Below are 19,772 nucleotides of genomic sequence, written 5' to 3'. Positions count from 1 at the left end.
CAGTTCTTCTGGGAGGCTAATCTGCATGTAGGTCAGAGCTCCTCACATGCAAGGCTAGTGTACCTCCTCAGTCTTGTTACTTATACCGATGGTACCTGACTTACAATGGTTTGACTTAAGATTTTTCAGCTTTACAATGGTGCAAAAGCATTCTTCAGGTCCCCATGTGACCATTCTAGGACTTAACCTCATCATAAATTGAGGAGCATCTGGAATTCTACTGAATGTATATCACTTCTATACCATTGTAAATTTGAAAAATTGTCAGTTTAACCATCCTAAATTGGGGATCATTTGTACAACTTTTATGTTTTTCACTTTCACTACAGTATTCAGTAAATTACATGAGATACTCAATATTTTATTATAGAATAGGATTTGTGTCAGATGATTTTGCCCAACTATAGGCAAATGTAAGTGTTCTGAGCGTATGTAAAGGGGCTAAGTATGATGTTTGGTATGTTAAGTATATTAAATCCATGTCCAACTTGTGATATTTAAAACTCATAATGAGTTTACTGGAACATAATCCCATCATAGGTCAAGGAGCTAATGTGAACTCATAGAATGTCAAGTGTTATATCCCAGGCATGAACTCAGTGCTCATTTACCACTTACTACCTCATCAGTCTAGCTTGGTACAAGTACTTTCTTGAATTTAAAGCTGTGGAATTTGAACAAGAATTTTGAGCAAGTCAGAATTTGAACAGGCATATTGTAGACATACTTTGGAATTTGTTACTTTAGTCACTTAGATTAGCACTTGGAAAGCCTATCTCAGAGGGTAAAAGGCAGTGGTATGCCTAGTCATTTGGAACCTAGACTTTAGGGTCAGACAGTCTTGGTCAGACAAATCCCAACTCCTAGTAGTTAGAGATATAAGCTATTAAAATGTTAATTTTCCTCATCCTTGAGATACAATAACAGCAGTACAATGTAATATAAGTTGTTAGAAATATTAAATAAATTAATATACAGAAATTAATAAGTACTTAATAAGCATTAATAAACAATTAATAGATAATTGTTAATATTTTGTTCAAAAATCTAACATACTTTTTAATTTTTTTGTTTTTATTAAATCATAGCTGAGTACATTGATCCATTTATGGGGTTCAGTGTACTGATTTGATATACAATGTGAAATGCTTACATTGAACTGATTAACACATCCATTACAATTATATTTTTTTCTTAATAGTTTTGAAATGTACCATTATATCAGGCACATTAGGTGAGGTCCCCCCAAATACTCTCCCTCCTCCAACCTCCCTTCTCTCTCCTCTTCTCTTCTACTTCCTGGACTATAGTTATGCTTTAACATTCATATGAATGTGTAGGTAATTATATATTGATTTCATAGTAATATTGAGTACATTGAATACCTTTTTTTCCATTCTTGAGATACTTTACTGAGAAGAATAAGTTCTAGCTCCATCCAGGTAAACATAAAAGATGTGCAGTCTCCATCTTTTTTATGGCTGCAGAGTGTTCTATGGTGTATATATACCACAATTTGTTAATTCATTCATGGGTCAGCGGGCACTTGGCCTGTTTCCATGTCTTGGCAATTATGAATTGGGCTGCAGTGAACATTCTGGTGCAAATGTCTTTGTTGTAAAATGATTTTTGATCATCTGGGTAGATACCTAGTAGAGGAATTGCAGGATCGAAGGTAGGTCTACTTTTAGTTCCTTAAGTGTTCTCTAAACTTCTTTCCAAAAAGGTGATATTAGCTTGCATTCCCATCAGCAGTGTAGAAGTGTTCCCTTCTCTTCACATCCATGCCAACATCTGTAGTTTTGGGATTTTGTTATGTGGGCTAAGCTTACTGGAGTTAGATGATACCTCAAAGTTGTTTTGGTTTGTATTTCTCTGATGATTAAAGATCATGTATTATACCTGGAAAGCTCCACTGATTTTCTCATCAGAGTGAGAGTTTTATCTCCTCTGACCCTACGTGGATACCCTTGATTTTCTTCTTTTGCCTGATTGCAATGGCTAAGACTTCCATTACTATGTTGCATAGAAGTGGAGACAATTGGCATCTTTGCTTTGTTCCTGATCTAAGTGGAAATGTTTTCAATCTTACTTCATTCAATATGATACTGGCTGTGCATTTGCTGTAGATGGCCTCTACCAGTTTAAGAAATGTCCCTTCTATGCCTGTTTTCTTAAGTGTTCTGATGATGAAAGGATGCTGGATATTATCTAAAGCTTTTTCTGCATCAATGGAGAGAATCATATGGTCTTCGTTTTTTATTTTATTGATGTGATATATTATATTTATAGATTTGCATATGTTGAGCCAACCCTGTAACCCTGGAATAAAACCAACTTGCTCATGGTATATAATTTTTCTGATGTATTGTTGAATTCTGTTTGCTAAGAGTTTATTGAATATTTTTGCATCAATATTCATTAATGATACTGGCCTATAATTTTCTTTCTTTGTTGGGTCCTTTCCTGGTTTGGGTATCAGGGTGATATTTGCTTCATAGATTGGGTTGGGCAGTATTCTTTCTTGTTCTATGCTTTGGAAAAGGTTGTATAATATAGGTACTAGTTCCTCTTGAAAGGTTTGATAGAGTTCAGATGTGAAGCCATCTGGTCCTGGACTTTTCTTTTTTGGGAGATTTAGTATTGTTGATGCTATTTCAGTGATTGACATAGGTCTATCCAAGATTTCTAATTCTTTCTGGTTGAAGTTAGGAAGGTGGCCTGCTTCCAGATATTGGTCCATTTCCTTCAGATTTTCAGTTTTCTGGGAATAGAGGTTTTTATAGTAGTCATTGAAGACTTTTTGAGTTTCTGAGGTGTCTGTTGTTATTTCTCCTTTATTGTTTCTTTTCTTTTTTTTTAATTAAGTCATAGTTGTGTACATTGATACTTTCATGGGGTACAGTGTGTTGTTTCCATATACAATTTGAAATACTTTCATCCAATTGGCCAACATAGCCTTCATGTCATTCTCATAGTTGTTGTGTTAAGACATATATATTCCACATTTAGAAAGATTCACATGTACCATTATAGAATAAATCATAGGCATGATCTCAGCAATCATCCTCCCTCTTCCCCTTCCCTCCCTTTCTCCTTTCCCCGTATTCTTAGGCTAAAATTGGGTTATAGCTTTCCTATGATAGCTAAAAATAGTTTCATAATAGAGTTGAGTACATTGGATACTTTTTCTTCCATTCTTGAGAAACTTTGCTAAGAAGAATATTTTCCAGCTCCATCCATGTAAACATGAAGGAGGTAAAGTCTCCATCTTTCTTTATGGCTACATAGTATTCCATGGTGTACATATACCACAATTTATTGATCCATTCATAGGTCAATGACTTTTATTGTTTCTATAGATGATATTAGAGATTTTACTTTTCTCTTTTTGGTTAGGTTGGCCAAAGGTTTATCAATTTTATTAATCTTTTCAAAAAAACAACTTTTGTTTCATTCATCTTCTGAATGATTCTTTTGTTTTCAATTTCATTTAATTCTGTCCTAATTTTGGACATTTTCTTCTGCTGGGTTTGGGTTGGAATGTTCTTCCTTCTCCAGTTGCTTAAGATGTTCTTCCTTTTCCAGTTGCTTGAGATGATCCATTACGAAGATCCTTTCTTTCTGTTTTCTCAATGAAGGCTTCCAATGCTATAATTTTCCCTCTTAGGACCACCTTTGTGGTATCCCACAGATTTTGATAATTTGTGTCTTCATTATCATTTTGTTCCAAAGATTTGGTGATTTCCTTCTTAATCTCATCTTTGACCGAGCTATCAATTAACCTATGATTATTTAGTTTCCATGACTTTGTTGGAGTATGAAGATTCCTGTTGCTGTTGAGTTCAACTTTTATTCCATGGTAGTCCAAGAATATACAAGGAATAATTTCTGTTCTTTTACATTTGCTGAGGTTAGACTTGTGTCCTAAGATATGATCAATTTTGGAGGCTGATCCGTGGGCTGCTGAGAAGAATGTATATTCAGTTTTATTGGATGAAATGTTCTGTAGAGGTCTATAAAGTCCATTTGTTCTATGGTCAGGTTTAAGTCTAATATTTCTTTGTTTAGTTTCTTCTTGGGGGATCTATCCAAAACTGTCAAAGGGGTGTTAAAATATCCAATTTTTATAGTGCAGAAAGACATTAAGTTGTTCATATCCATTAGGATCTGCTTTATAAACTGAGGAATATTCTGGAAAGGTGCATAAATATTATCAAAATCTCTTCATATTGGGTGTTTCCCTTGAAAAATATGTAGTGACCTTCCTTATCTTTCTTTATCTTTGTTGGTTTAAAGCCAATTGTATCTGCAAATTAAATTGCAACCCCTGCTTTTTTCTGATTTCTCTTTTCCTGTATTATAGATGTCCATCCCTTTACCCTGAGTCTATTTTTATCCTTTAAGGTAAGATGAGATTCTTGTATGCAGCAGTTATCTGATCTGCATTTATGTGTCCAGTCAGCCATCCTGTACCTCTTTAGAGGACAATTTAAACCATTCACATTAACTGAGAGAGTTGATAAGCCTGGTAGTGTTTTGGGTGTCATGTTTTTCCAGTGTCCAGTGGATATTTTTAATCCGTTCACCACTATGGAAGTTGAGTTTTGTTTAAAAATTTATGAGTGAGTTTACTTTGGTGGTAGAGCATTGTGCTGGTCATTGTGGAGGATGGGTCTGAGAATATCCTGGAGAGCTGGTTTAGTTACGGCAAATTTTTTTAACATTTGTATGTCATTAAAGTATTTGATTTTTCCATCACAAATGAAACTCACTTTAGCTGGATACAGCATCCTGGGCTGAAAATTGTTTTGTTTTAGGGCATTGAAAGTTGATGACCATCCTCATCTAGCTTGAAATATTTTGGCTGAGAGATCTGCAGTCATTCTGATGTTTCTTCCTTTGTAGGCGATGCTTTTCTTATGTCTGGCTGCTTGTAGTATTTTCTTCTTCATCTTAACTTTGGCAAAGTTAATCACAATGTACCTAGGAGATGCCGTATTTGGTTTGAGTCTTGCTGAGATTCTGAAACTGTCTATTGTCTGAATTTCTGTATTTCTTGCCATCCTTGGGAAATTCTCCTCCATAATCTCTTGGAGTAGAGCATGTGTACCTTTAGGACCATCCTCTTCTCCTTCAGGAATTCCTGTAAGACATATGTTTGGTCTTTTGGAGTGATCCCACAACTCTGTCAGGGAATGATCAGTTTTTACTTTCCATTTGTCTGCCTCTTTGAGCACTTGGGAACATTAAAAAGCTTTGCCTTCAATTTCAGAGATCCCTTCTTCTGCCTGCTCAACTCTATTACTGAGGGATTCCACTGTATTTTGGAGCTCCTTGAATAACTTTTTCATTTCCTTGAGCTCTGCTATCTCTTTACTCATTGTGTCCATATCTTTGGTGACTTTGTCTTTGAATTCATTGATTTCTTGAGACAACTTTAGAACTACTCTTTGAATTGCAATTTCTATCTTTTCTTCCATTCTATTCATCTTATTTGCCATATTCTGAATTGAATTTCTGACATTTCAGCCATTTGTCTATGCATGGCATCTTCAGTTGTATCTCCTTTGTTATTCCTTGTCGGGGGATCTGCTCTGGTTATTCATCTTGCCAGAGTTCTTCTGTTGGTTCCATATCATGGTAATTGTTCACCGTTTGGTTATTAGAACTGGTAGGGTGAGATTGAATTGGAGTTCCCAGTTAGTAGAGATAATCAGCCCCTTACTCAAGCACTAGTCTTTGTAGTTGTGGCTTATCCTATACAACCTTATAAAGGCCCCTTTTAGAGTTTTGGCTGGAGACTCTGAGGACCTACTTGGTGAGATAGTATAAGCTGGCTCTGTTTTAATTAAATCAGCCAACCTCTACCCTGTCCTAAGAAGCCACAGTATTAGTTTCCGATCTCAGCTGTGGAGCAACAGACAGCTGTGGCACTCTGCCCTCACCCTTTAGTTCTTTTCTGCTATAGAACTTTGAAAGTCAATCCCAGAGTGTCCTTGGGTCAACAGTCTTAGACACGAGTTACAATCACATTGTCTCAGCAGCACAAACCCTGTTCAACAGAGAGGGATCCAAGGGTCTCCAACAGCACAATTGGAGCCAAGGGTTCATGCCCCTGACCACCATACTCAGCCCATGCTGGTGTCCACTTCTCTGCTCGCTGGCCCAGTTGGAGCAGGATACCATGTCCCCACCCGCCGGTCTTAGTCCCCATCCAGCAAGCCTCTGCTCACCCTCCCAGTTGGAGTCAGGGAACCATGCCCTTACCCTCACGTCTTGGTCCACATCCAGCAAACCTCTGCTTGTGGGTCTAGTTGGCGCCGGGGATTCTGCACCCCCTCCTGCCAGATAGCCCAAACTGAGGGTCAATATCACCACTGTTTAGGCAAAGTCATAACTAGGGGACTGCTCCTCCTCCCGCGAGTGTCCCTTTCTTCCCTCTTTATGCCCCACAAGTCACAGATTCCGTCCTGATGTTTGGTGGTCCACACTATGCCCAGATCTCTCAGTAAAAGACCAAACACTCTGTACTCTGCATGGGGCAGAACTTCAGACCCTCTCCTGTTCTCTAGTTGATAGGCTTTGTATCTGTCATTTGTTTTCTTGGATGCTCTTCCTTGGAGTCACAGCTTGCTAAACTTCTTTTTAGGCTCAGCTCCCCACCTTTGGCTTCATAGAGTCCCATTCTGTCCAGTTTTTCTCTCTCTGCTCAGGATCCTCTGCTGAGGGTTGCTACTAGTCAGCCATCTCCCTCCTAACATACATTTTGAATATAATGATAAGAGAGACACGAATAATAATCAAGAGAGACATACAAATGAGAAAAGAAAGACTTATTTTAGGAAATTAATCAATATTTGTTTGAAGTTGGAAGGTTGAACATAGTTTTTGTCTCCATTTCCTGCTATAAAAATGATAAGAAGAGGGATTTAAAAAAATAAACCCAAATGGACAAAGAGAATGGGAGAGCAATATAATTTTTGGAATTGGAGAGGTAATGGTTGAATTGAAACTGACCTACCAGAATCCAGAAAGCATAGGCCTGAATCAACAGTGAGGAAATCTGAGAAGCAAGCTGAGTTACACCATTGAGACCTTTGATGGCTCCAGACATCATGGAAGAGGGTGTGTAAGTGGTGTTTCTACACATAGATTTCTAGAAGGTCTACTTAAGAAGCAGGTAAATGTTGAATTTGGGTAATAGGTACAAGGGAGTTTATTATACTATTCCTTCTAATTTTGTAGTTATTTAAAGTGTCCCATAATGCAACTTTTTTGAAATGATAAGCAACAAAAACCAACCAAATGTTTATATCATTTGTCCTATTTCATGAAGCATCCAACTTAGCAGAATACATTAGATTATATTCTGGAGAGAATAAAGCAGATTAAAGACATGAGACACAGTTGAGATTTTTATCATAGTGGTTTGAAAAGCTTGTGGGGAACAGATCCCAGCAGTCCTAGAGAATCTAATCCTATGAATGGTCAGATTATAAATTGCTATGGCCCCCTCCCAAAGAAAACACAACAAAAAAATTGAGTCATTTATAAGGGGAAAAAGTATTGATGCTTTCAGATGTTTTTACTTCAGCATTCAATGTTAGAAGATAGTGGAGCCACATCTAAACAATAAACATTAGAAAAATGTGACCCTCAAATGGTTTTCAAATACAAAGGATGTGAGCAGTTGGGAACATCAGCAAATATCTTTGATTTATATATATATTAAATACCCTTATAATGTCTCTAGTTGCGGCTTTCTGTCCTTATTTTGAGCCCTTTAAACTTGAGTTTTTCTGCATTTATTATTTCCTTGAAAAGAACTTCCTTCCTAAGGTCTTATTTTATGTTTCCTATCTCCTTGTTTTATTCGCTATCCTTTACCTCTAGGATGGTTTTGTGTTCAAATCTACTCATCAGTTAAGGCTTTAGTAGATATGCTCCTGCTTATTGGTTCTATTACACTTTTTAGTTTAAGTATTTTTTATACCTAGTATTTTCATTTGACTTTAAAGAACAATTTCTTATTTTTTCATTTGTTAATAATATTATTTTCTTCTTAAGTATATTTATCAGGGTTATTTAAAATTCTTGGCCTGTCTCTTGATATAATTCACCTTCAGAATACTATATGTTATAAATTATAATGTATGGTATATGTATTATATTGCTTATATATTAATTACTTACATATTTTTAATACAAGTACTGCTGACTTTATTTCAGAGTTGTTTTCTGCAGATATTTAGTTATTTCAGACTGTGAACTTATATTTCTTGGGTTTATAAGTTACTCCTATGTGTACTGGGGAAAAGCTGGAAGACTGGGTTCTTGTAAGGAGTCAAGTAGTGAGGGGGGAGTGAGCCTCTGGGAGAGACCCCCCAAAAGCACAAGACCACTGTCAAACTCCTATTGAAAGCTTCCCATTTGCAATAGGAAAGCCTTGCTAATCCTAAGGGACAGAAAGAACGCTTTGAAGAGAGACTGTCTCCCAAGTCTGTAATGTATCAGCTGATAGGATTTGGAGGGGAGAAGTGATCTATTGATGAAGGAAGTTCTTATTTTAACTTAGTTCCAGGATGCCCCACAGATACCAAACCCATGGATGCTGAAGTCTCTTATATAAAATGTATTTACATATAACCTATACACAACTTCCCATGTACTTTAAATCATTTCTAGATAATACCAATATAAGTGCTATGTAAATCGTTGTTATACCATATTGCCTCCGTCATTTCAACATCTTACATTTTCACGCAATTGAATTAAATATATTAAATAATATTGAAATTGGTAAAATATATTAATTGCTTAAAATGTTTACTGCATTTGCATATTTCATTTATTAAATAATATTAAGAAAGAAGTATCTTTCATAGTATAATTTTTAATTTTTATAAGTTTGGGATGGAAAGAAAAGTAATATTTTGGAGCCAAGAGGTGACTGTCATTCTATTTTTAATGAAAGTTGAATTTAAAAATTAGCATTCAGATCATGTCATAGGTAATAATAGTAAATATAGAGAAAAATGGATAGAGTCTGTCAGCAGGATTGAATTTAAGAATCATCAAAACTAGACAGGTCTTGCTGAGCAGCTCCTGATTTAATAATTAAACAAGGTAGAGTTCAAGGCATGGCTTAAGATGAAAGGCAAGACTGTCACTGAGAATTACTTTCTCTGTTATGTCGTTCTTTCAGGCTTTTTTCTTTTTTGTTGAGTCTTGTTTTATTTTATTGCCATTTGTTATAAGCAAACACTTGTACAGATTATTTGACTTACGTTTTTTGGTATTGGCAGGGATTTTCTTATGTGAAATTCATAGTTTAAACATGTAAACACTGGATTTTTTTAAACAAACATTAAAACTTAGAAACATAAAAATAATAACCAAATTATTGAATGCTTGGGGAGATAAAGGCTATAAAATGATAGAGCTTTCTTGATATCAGAGTTTAGATACACTGACAGTCTGTGGGTAGTTTTATTGAGATTCTAGGCCTTATTATTGGAGTTCTTAACATTTTTTGTACCATGGACTCTGCTGGCAATCTGGTGAAGTCTATGTCGTCCTTCTCAAAATAGTATTTTTAAATGTAATAAAATATGTAACATTACAAAGAATAATTATGTTGAGTTATAGTCATAAAAATATTAATAAAAATTCTGATAAAATAATTTATATGCTATTAATTTAATGCAATAAATATCAAGATCTAGCAGCGGGCCTGGGAATAATTTTTGAATAATGATAAGGGTAAACAAAATTTAGTAAGCACTACATTTTAGTGTAATGAACTATAAATATATCTGGGATTTCTGTTAGTCATGTTTTAATAAGAAGTTTATGAAATAAGATAAATTTTATTGTTCTTTTTGCCATGAGGATTTTCCATAAGAGAAATATGGACTCTAAATAGTTGCCTAATACTAACCTTTTAAAAGTTTTGACTCCTACAGGGTTTCAAACTAAGTGTGTCTACAAAACTCCAACATTTGTATCATCAGTCCTGATTTCTTATACCGTCCATGTTGCTGCATAACTGTTTCAGATGCTGCATTGACTGAAAGCCCATAGGCTATATTAGATATTTCCTAAGACTTAACTTGTTGAAAATCATGTCTATGATATTTCATACCAAAATAATACTCTTTCCCAAACTTTCTTTTAATTCCCCATTGTCACTATCAATCTCTTGGTGCGTTAGATTTTGAACCTGAAAGATTTATGATTTTTGCACTTCTCTTCTCTCTCATTTAGTATTTTATCAAATCATTCAATTTACTTCTCTGAAAATGTTCTTGGATCTGCTTTATTCCCTTCTGTTTCCACAGCTACCAATTGAGTACAGGCCATTGTTGCCTCATTTCTGGACTCTTCCAGTAACCTCCACTTGCTGTCCTTGCCTCTTCTTGCTTCATAACTGACAAGTGCAGTTTTTTCCATTTCTCCATGATCCAGTACTTGAGTTTCTCCTCTCATGTCTATTATATTTTTTGCTTATAAATTATATCACTTGAGGAGGTCTAAAGTCTTCCACGTGCTACCTTTGAGTTCCCAGTATGGGAAGACAACCTGTGTACCCAAGGTAATCTGTTTATCATTTCTTGTACAGTCACTTTCTTCTCTATTCCTATTGTTATATACCACTGAATTCTCCTTCTACACTGTTACAGCCTACAAAACATCTTTTTAAAATAATTTTTTACCTCATTTTGAGGCCTTTACTATTTTGTTTCCCCTCAGCTCTTCGTATTTTGTTTTAAAAAAAAGATTATTTTGGCCAAATATTATCGCTGTCCTTCAGGTACTTTATATGTGTCTGCGGGCTTCCCACTACCATTATCTTCATCATCATCAAAATATATTGGTCCATGAAGCCTTGAGTATTCCATTGAGGAAGAATTTTATATGAATTCACATGTAATATGGTATTAAGTCATAATAATTGTTTTTTGTTTTTCTTTTTATTGAGGTAAAAAGGCACAGAATGTGAGCTCTATGCTGTCAACAAATTTTTAAGTATAAAATGAACGCAGTATTAACTATAGAACATTGTGATACAGCAAATCCCTCAAACTTTTACATCTCACATGAATAAAACTCCGTAACCATTGAGTGATGAACCATCTTTACTTCAGTTGATATTCAGGAGACATTTTGTGGTAACATTATTTATACTGCTCTATTCCTTTAGCAGATTATATTATATCTATTTTTCCCTCTCCCAGCCTCTGGCAACCACCATTCTACTTTGTTCCTATGGGTTTGACTGCTATAGAGACTTCATATAACTGGAATCATACAGCATTTGTCCTCCATGACTGGTTTATTTCATGTAGTATAAAATCCTCAAGATTCGTTTAAGTGGTAGTACATGACAGGATTTATTTTTTATAGCTAAATAATATTCCATTATATATATATGTGTGTGTGTGTGTGTATGTATGTGATATATATATCACATTTTCTTTAGCTAATGACCTATCCATGGACATTTACATTGTTTGCACTGCTTGTCTATTGTAAATAATTCTGCATGGGACACAGTAGTGCAAATATCTCTTTGAGATCTTGACTTTAATACCAAGAAGTAGGATTTCCGGATTCTTCAAGTAGCTGTTTTTTAAAATTTTTGAAGAGCATCCATACTGTTTTCTATAGTGATTGTACCATTTTACACTCTTACCAAAGGTGCACGAGGATACTGATTTTTCTGTGTCTCCACCAACATTTGTTATTTTCTATTATAACCTAAAGGTTTTTCAACAGATGAAGACAAATGAGGATGGAAAAGCATAAGTACTTACTTGTCACTGTTGACACTACATACATATATTTAGGAAGAACAACCAACAGTCCAAACCACACATCTAGTAGGCAAGACGAAAGAACCACTTCTCCTTTTGAACAGGTATATTCCATGGGTTGACTATTTTAGTTACAAATCTCTTCATTGTAGATCATAAAGTTTTGATCATTTTGAGTGAAAATTTCAAGTCCATTTTATCACTGTTACTCTGCTGAGTATATACAGATAGCTGAGGTCACAATATTGTTTCAACATCTAACACTTTCATCTCTGATTTGTTGGATATGTTTTCGTCTCATGTCCTTTCTCTCATAAAAATAGTTTTATGCTTTCATCTGAGCATTTTCTGTCATCTCCACTGTATTTATTCAATTGTGGAAAAAGGGCTATCTAGTTTTTCTCAGTGATAGAAAACCTTTTCTTTAGGCAAAGTCTATTGATTTATTGATATTTGTGTAATTTTAGCCCCCTTTTACCTTGATTTATTTCTTTAGCAATTTGGTATTTTCTAATATTTTATAAAGAGCACATTTATTTTACATTAAGATAAAAAAGAAACAGATTTTCAAAATTTTTCTTTTAATTTAGGGGAGATATCTCTACTTGGGATTTCTTGTATTCCATCTCTACTTTTTATAACACACAAAACTGTTTTGGTGTATTCTATATTGAGCAGATGTTTATTATTTCCTCATTGCAACCCAATCATAAGCTTAAAAGATGCTAATATTTTTCAACAATGTGGTCAGAAATTGACAGGTTGAAACTTAGTTGTTATTCTGTTTGTACTCTTTAAAAATGCAGTCTTTTATTGTAAATGAATTTTGGTGCATCCACCCATTAAAAATGGGGGTATAGCATCATGGCACAGTGGTTCATGCTTCCTGGGAGGATCATTTGAGATCAGGAGTTCAAGGTGGGAGGATCATTTGAGATCAGGAGTTCAAGACCAGCCTGAGCAATGTAGCAAGGCCCCCATCTCTCTAAAAAATTTAAAGATCTGCCAGGCATGGTAGCATATGCCGGTACTCTCCCAGCTACTTGGAGGCTGGGGCAGGAAGATCATTTGGCCCAAGAGTTGGAGGCTATAGTGAGCTGGGGGTTGAGCCTTTGTGCTGCAGCCTGGGTGACAGAATGAGACTCTGTCTAAAAAAAAAGTTTTTAATTGAAACAAATTTTTAAAAAGAACATCATGGTGTGGATTTAAATTTATTGACATGGAAAGAGAAAAAAATAAGCAATTTTGGGGGGTATATGAAGGAATTGGTTTTAGGACCCCATGTATATTAAAATCCACACTTATTTAAGTCCTGCACTCAGCCTTGTAGAGCACAAGTATAAGCCTGCCCTCTGTGTAAGCAGCTTTTGCATCTTGTAAATACTATATTTTTTTAACCCTGTTTGGTTGAAAAAAATCCACATATTAGTGGACCTGTGCAGTACAAGCCCATATAGTTCAACTTTATTGATAATCTACAAATGATTATTGAATACCTACTCTAAGACAAGAAGTGCTCTAGAAACAGAAGATCGAGTGCAAGCAAACAAAGCAATGTCTTGGCTATCTTGGACTTAAACTTTCTTGTGGAAAATAGATAACAAAGAAACCCCCCAAAAAAAAAAAAAAGGAAAAAGAAAGGGTGGAAGACCAGAAAAATATGGGGGTTAGAGATCTGGTTATTTAGATAAGAGTAGGTATGGAAAGATTTCTTCATAAGATGACATTTAGGTGGAGAACTGAAAAAAAAAAAAAACAAAGCAAAAAACCCTGTGCAGGTACCTGGAGGAAGAGTGCCATAGGCAGAAGGAACAGTTTGAGGTGAGCCTGATGACTTCGACAACCAGCTGGAAGGCCAGTGTGGCAAATGGGAGGGGAGAGTGGTAGGAGATGAGATCAGAGAGGCTGTGATAATCATCCCTTACTCTGGGTATGAAGGGAAGCCATCAAAGAGTTTTGGTAAGAAAGTGATACATTTGAAATGCTTTAAATGGCTCCTTTCCTACTTGACTAACTTCATCAAGTTATTCATTCGTGGCATTCTTCATTCTATGTCATTTTTACAGTATATAGTTATATTTCTATATTCTTATAAATTTTTCTTGTATTTTATCTTTTAATGTACAGCAGAACCTCTGCAAGTTGATTATCCAAAGGACTGTAAACAGAGGTCAATATACAGAGGTGGTTAACATAAGGAACTAGGCCTGTTGCACTGATATGTACATGTGGTGCATGTCTGGTCTATGAAAACTGGGTCAGCTTCAGGAGGTGGTCAGTGTAGGGAGGTTCTACTGTATTTTCCTGTTTTAGCATTTCTGTTTTTCAGGTTCACCAATTATATAAATGTTGGATCTTTCTTTTCTCTTTTCTGTATTAATTGTTTGCTCTTCAGATTTTTGCTTATTCTAGTTTTTATTTTGTTTTATTTTCCTTGACCTTTCCTCCGTGTTTATTACTGTGTCCCTTCTATATACATTCTTTTTGGAGCTAGTTTCATGGAAACTTTCCTTTTCATGATGCTTTTTCGCCTTTCTCCTTTTACCTGAAATTGTTGTATTAATGTTTTATTGGTTTTTTTCTTTGTTTGTATCTCAACATAGCCTACAGTTTTTTTTTTTTAACCTATTTTCTTTATAGAGGTGAGGTTTAACTTTTTCTGCATATACAATCTTTTTGCAAATTAAAAAAAACTTTGGGAACATTTAATGTTGATTTTAATCTATCATATGTAAGTGATTTTCTTTTTCTTGGTGAGTGCTTTTCATTTGGCTTTTGTTTTTTCTGCCTCTCTTCCTTACCATTTATTTGTATAGATGCTGGTGGTCCATTTTTGATGGTCTCTTTTCTTTAAATATATGTTTCTTCCTTGGCTAGCTACTTGAAGATTGTTTCTAGATACAATAGATTGTTTCTAGATAGGGCCAAGGTCATGTTTCATAGTAGAAGGAATTTCTTGGCAGACAGGGGTACATGAGAGTGAATGATTTAGCATTTATTACTCTGTGGCCTACTGTAAGACTTATTATAATGTTTCTTTGCATAATCCTTCTTACCCATGCTTTCTGCAAAAATGGTTGTGTGATTTTTTTTATTCAGCACAGTCTTTTCTGCTGCTTCTTTTTTTTTTTTTTTTTTTTGAAGTTTTTGGCCGGGGCTGGGTTTGGACCCGCCACCTCCAGCATATGAGACTGGTGCCCTACCCTTTTGAGCCACAGATGCTGCCCTCTGCTTCTTTTTTCATACCAGATTGTATTGAAAGAAGGTATCATCATAATGGATGCATCTGTTGCCATTGAAACAAATAAGAGATTATTTGCTTCTACTTAGTTTAGATAACTGTTCTCTGATGATATTTTCTAAGATCTCCAGCTATAAGTCATCTTCCCCTGGACTATTTCTATTCTTACATGTGATCCTCATTTAATTTTGCAGGATGAAATATGTCTTCATATGTCAAATAATTTCAGTATCTGGGCCATCTGCATGTATGTTTCTGTTTTTGCCTTGATTTTCTCTTGATTCTATTTTTTGGTCTGCCTGTTATTTTCTGGTTGATTGCCTGGATGAAAAGGGATATGGTGTATGAAAAGGGATAAGGCTTTGTATGACATTACCTTCTGGATTGCCTCTGCCCTCACTTCTGAGAGGCAGCAAGTGTGGAGACGAATGACAGGATCCATTCAGGGCTGAATTGCTAAAGGGTGGGCTGTAGTCTTTCCAATCTTTGGTCTCCTTTTGACTAATCTCCTCCCCTAATGGTAGCCCTTAACACAAGTGCCATTGAAATTTTTGATGTTACTAGGAGCCCCTCTCCATTGGATAATCTATGATTTGCTGAAAACTCTGGTATGCTTTTCAGAGTTTTTTCATTTGGTCTCTTGTCTTGCTGTCCTGTGAATGTTATGATTTAACGAATTCCTTGAGTAGAAAACTGCTGGTATGGAGCTTACTTCTCTGTGCGTCCCTTGCATAAGGATCTTGGTTCCTCATGTCCTGCTTTGATTTCCTTGTCCCATTGCCTCCTCTAACACTGGAAAATACCTCTAGGGTATAAAAGCAATACAGAGAATGTTGAGTCATCTCTCTGAGGTTTCTTTCTCTGGACTTCTTATATCCAAGCTACCTGGAAGTCCTTGAATGCCTTCCTACTGATTTCTTTGATATCTTTCTGGGTTTTTAGTTGTTCACAGTGGGAGTGTGATCTGCTGCAAGCTACTCCTTCATGGCTGGTAACAGAACTTCTTCTCCTAAGGCTTATTAGGATGGAGTTTGCATTTCTGTTTCTAGTATGTCTTGTCTCTTTTTGGTATTTACTAAGAGAAGAAGGGATATAATCATCTTCTTTCACTATTTAAAATTGGAAGGCAAAGGATGTTTTATTTTCTTTGTTTCTTATAGTCAACTAATTTTCAGGACACAATGGGAGTTTAGAATATGTGCTAGAAAATTGAATCTGTTCTCTTTAGTAAAGTATCACAAGGTTGGAAAAGCAAGTATCCAATGTATTCACTACTAATGAAAAGCCAAGAGATGAATTAATACATGCCCACACAAGAGACAAACTCAATTTATTTAGCAGATGGGGGGAGGTGTGAGAAGAGAAGGGGAGAAAGGGGTAGGGAGGAGGATTGGTGTGCCGTCACCTAATGGGCACAATGTAAGGGTTTATGGCACACCTCCTGGGTGAGGGGCACAACTACAACAAGGATTTTATCTAACGAGCCCTAGAATTGTCACCTAAGGGTTTGTACCCTTATGTTAATCTGAAATTTATAAAAAAAAAAAAAGAAAATTGAATCTAATTTCTGAAAGGAGCTCTTAATAAAGAAGTAAAGTGAATAGGATGCAAGGAGAGGAAATCTGAATATTTGATATTGTCAGGCGCTGAGCCAGGAATTTTATGTATTTTTAAAAGTTGATCTATAACCCATGCTTGTAAGTTAGGTATAATGATTTCTGTTTTACAGATTTGGAAACTGTTGCACCAAAATTTATTTACCTATTCAGTGATATAATGCAGAAAGGATGAAATGAAGAAAGGATGTCAGGGTAGTAACATTATTTAAGGTTTACATCATATTTTAAAGGGTTGTCTTCGAAACTGTATATCAGGGTAACTGACCTGATCAGACTACCTTTCCTAAGAACTCACACTTATTAGAAGTTTAAGTTTTAAAATGAAAATCAATTGTCCCTTCAACTGATGCTTGCTTAACCTAATTTTAGATAAAGCATTAAAAGGTTATAAATATTTTCATCTTTTTTAAAAATTGCAATCCTACAAAGGTGAAACATTTTAAATAACTAAAGTACTAAGTAATAGAGAAATGATTTAAATGCTGAAGAAAAATGGACAAGTGGTCTTTATGAAATGATAAAGTCATCAAAAAATGAAATGAATAAAAATCTTGGGTACTAATGCTGAAACTGTGTAATAAAATGTTCTTATATACTTATATAATGATAAGCATGTCACTTGATAAACCCCTGTGTTAAAATGTTTGTGGTAAGACTTCCTTTTAAAAATATTACATTGCTGTTATAATTTTAAAAAGTTTCTAAAACTGCAAATGAAGAACAAAGAACACTGGTAAGTACTCACCTAACTAATCTAATAAAGAGATGTGAAGAAAATGTAACCTTTCTGAGGATGGGAACTTGGCTGATCTTACTTACTGCTATGTAACAATATCCTGCAGTATTACCAGACTCATTAAATCAATATGCATTAAATGAATGAATGGCTAAGACAATATAACCATGATATCCTCTTAGTTCTCTTAGTTTAATGGTAGTAAGAATTCTTTTTTTTTTTTTTTTTAGATGTGATGAATTTAGAAGTTGATTTAATTATTGCTACTGTGGTTCATGATACTTTTGTTTTGTTTATTCTTAAAGGTGATATATATTTTTTAGGCTCCTTGGCTATACAAAAGTGTCATAAAACTTATCAGAGGCTTTCTTAATGACATATGTTTTTAGAACCACATGGTCAAAGAGTTGGAGGCCCGTGTCCAGCAGCTGACTGGAGAAGCAGAAAACAGTAATTTACAGAGACAGAAATTAATTCAAGAAAAATCAGAACTTGAAAGATGTTACCAGATAACATGTAGTGAATTACAAGAAGTAAAGGCAAGGTAATGTTTGAAATCAGATGTCTATCAGGTATAGCTATAAAATACTGATATTAACCCTAAATTAGCAGCCAAAATTAATTAAACTTGCACATTTAACTTTGAGACGTTTCTAACCTAAATACCCCTGTTTGTTTACTTTTTAAAAGTCTCTTTGTAACATAAGTATAATGTTTAGAACCAACTGATATCAAATACTTAATTTGATATATTGAATAATAATGTATTTGGATTTAGTTGATTAAAAAATTCCATTTTAGAGATTGGTCCTAAATATTTTGGAAATCTATTTTATTCTCTTACTGCTTTTAGGCGCAATGCACTACATAAAGAGAAGGATCATCTTGTAAATGATTATGAGAAAAACACGAAACTTTTACAAACAAAATATGATGCTGATATAACCCTTCTGAAACAAGAACATGCTCTTTCAGCTTCCAAGGTATTATATGTGCTGGTAGATACATCCACTCGAAGTAGTTATTTACTTCACTCATGGATAGCCATGGATAGGCATATAGATTATTTGACATTTGAAATTAGTCTTTCCTTCACTTTGTTCTCAAAATAACAGAAACTTTAAGAATTTTTATTGCAATTTAAAATGTTAAAAATGCCAAAGTATATAACAAAACATAAATAGTTAATAAATTCTGCTATAAGTTAATGCTTTTACACATAAAACCCAAGAATAAATGCTTAATTGTATTAATAATACATTTTGAAGAGTAATTATATACATTATTATTTTAAGAATTGGTGCCACTTTGGTTTTATAATTAAATTAAAAAACTTCTGTAAATCTATTATTTTTATATGTTACATTTTCATAACATTCAATACTATGCAGCATTTAATTTCTATTTTTACCTTAAAGGATTAATTTTTATACTGCCTTTTAAAAATATTTGTGATTCAGATTTATGGATAATTTTAATTCTGATTGAATTTTCAAGGGAAAAAAAGGTATATGTTTTTTTCAACTAGAATTAACAAGATTGTACAAAAATCAACATTCTGCTTTTTATTCTTCTTCCTATATTCCTTGTAGGCATCTGGTAGGATTGAAGAATTAGAACAGAACATCTGTCAATTAAAACAGCAATTACAGGAAGCAGAACTTCAAAGAAAGCAACAATTAAGGGTGAGTTTTGTGTTTCTAACCAGAATAATGACCAAATATAACTTTTCCTTTTCTTTATCTGTATAAATCAGAGTAAATTTTAAAAGAACTCTTAGAATGCAAGTTGTCTTTTCTGGTTTCTTTATTGCATTGTATAATTAAAAAAAAAGTTAACTAACATAGGTAGGTGTTAACAAGATGTGGAGAATAAAATACAATAATTTTAATTTGAATGATCTTTTTTGAGATTAATTTAAAAAATAAACCTTATTTAAATATATTATTATTTTAGAATAATTTCCTCTTTTTAAATTATCTGCAAATAATCTTTTTCTCTTTCTCTCTCTCACCTTTGATTTTTCCATTTCTCTCATGGTCAAAAAGTATCAAGTGTGATCATTATAACTTCAAATCTATCATTTCATATTGACTTAGTTGGTCATTTTTTAGTAATATCCTAATCCAAATGTTCAGAAAGGATTTCTCTTACACTGTAAAGTAGGTACTTTTGAGAATCATAACATCTTCAGATAAGTAAGCTTTTATGCCCTCTAATACGTGGGTCACTATGAAAGTTTTGATAGACTGTGTTATGGTTCATTATTTTACTTTCAGAAAACACAGTCTACAGCATCCTTTCTAATTTACCCTTGCAAGTTTCATCTTGCTTTGCTTATCACTATTGTGGGAAGG

The 19,772-nt window shown here is 34.4% G+C and overlaps 1 protein-coding gene across 1 annotated transcript in view; it reads left to right on the top strand.

Moving 5' to 3' along the window:
- The window catches only part of CEP112 (centrosomal protein 112), a 423,284-nt gene that overhangs the window by 81,939 nt on the left and 321,573 nt on the right, over nucleotides 1–19,772 (top strand). The window contains exons 13-15 of the mRNA XM_003786186.3: nucleotides 17,805–17,959; nucleotides 18,269–18,398; nucleotides 19,008–19,100. Coding sequence (XP_003786234.1) covers nucleotides 17,805–17,959; nucleotides 18,269–18,398; nucleotides 19,008–19,100 — 378 coding nt within the window. The remainder of the gene's footprint in view (nucleotides 1–17,804; nucleotides 17,960–18,268; nucleotides 18,399–19,007; nucleotides 19,101–19,772) is intronic.

The sequence above is a fragment of the Otolemur garnettii genome, unplaced genomic scaffold, assembly GCF_000181295.1.
Source record: "Otolemur garnettii isolate 467f Iridium unplaced genomic scaffold, OtoGar3 scaffold00018, whole genome shotgun sequence".
Taxonomy (NCBI): Eukaryota; Metazoa; Chordata; class Mammalia; order Primates; family Galagidae; genus Otolemur; species Otolemur garnettii.
Note: the sequence above shows the minus strand (reverse complement) of the source record. Positions and strands in the feature narration are given on the sequence as shown.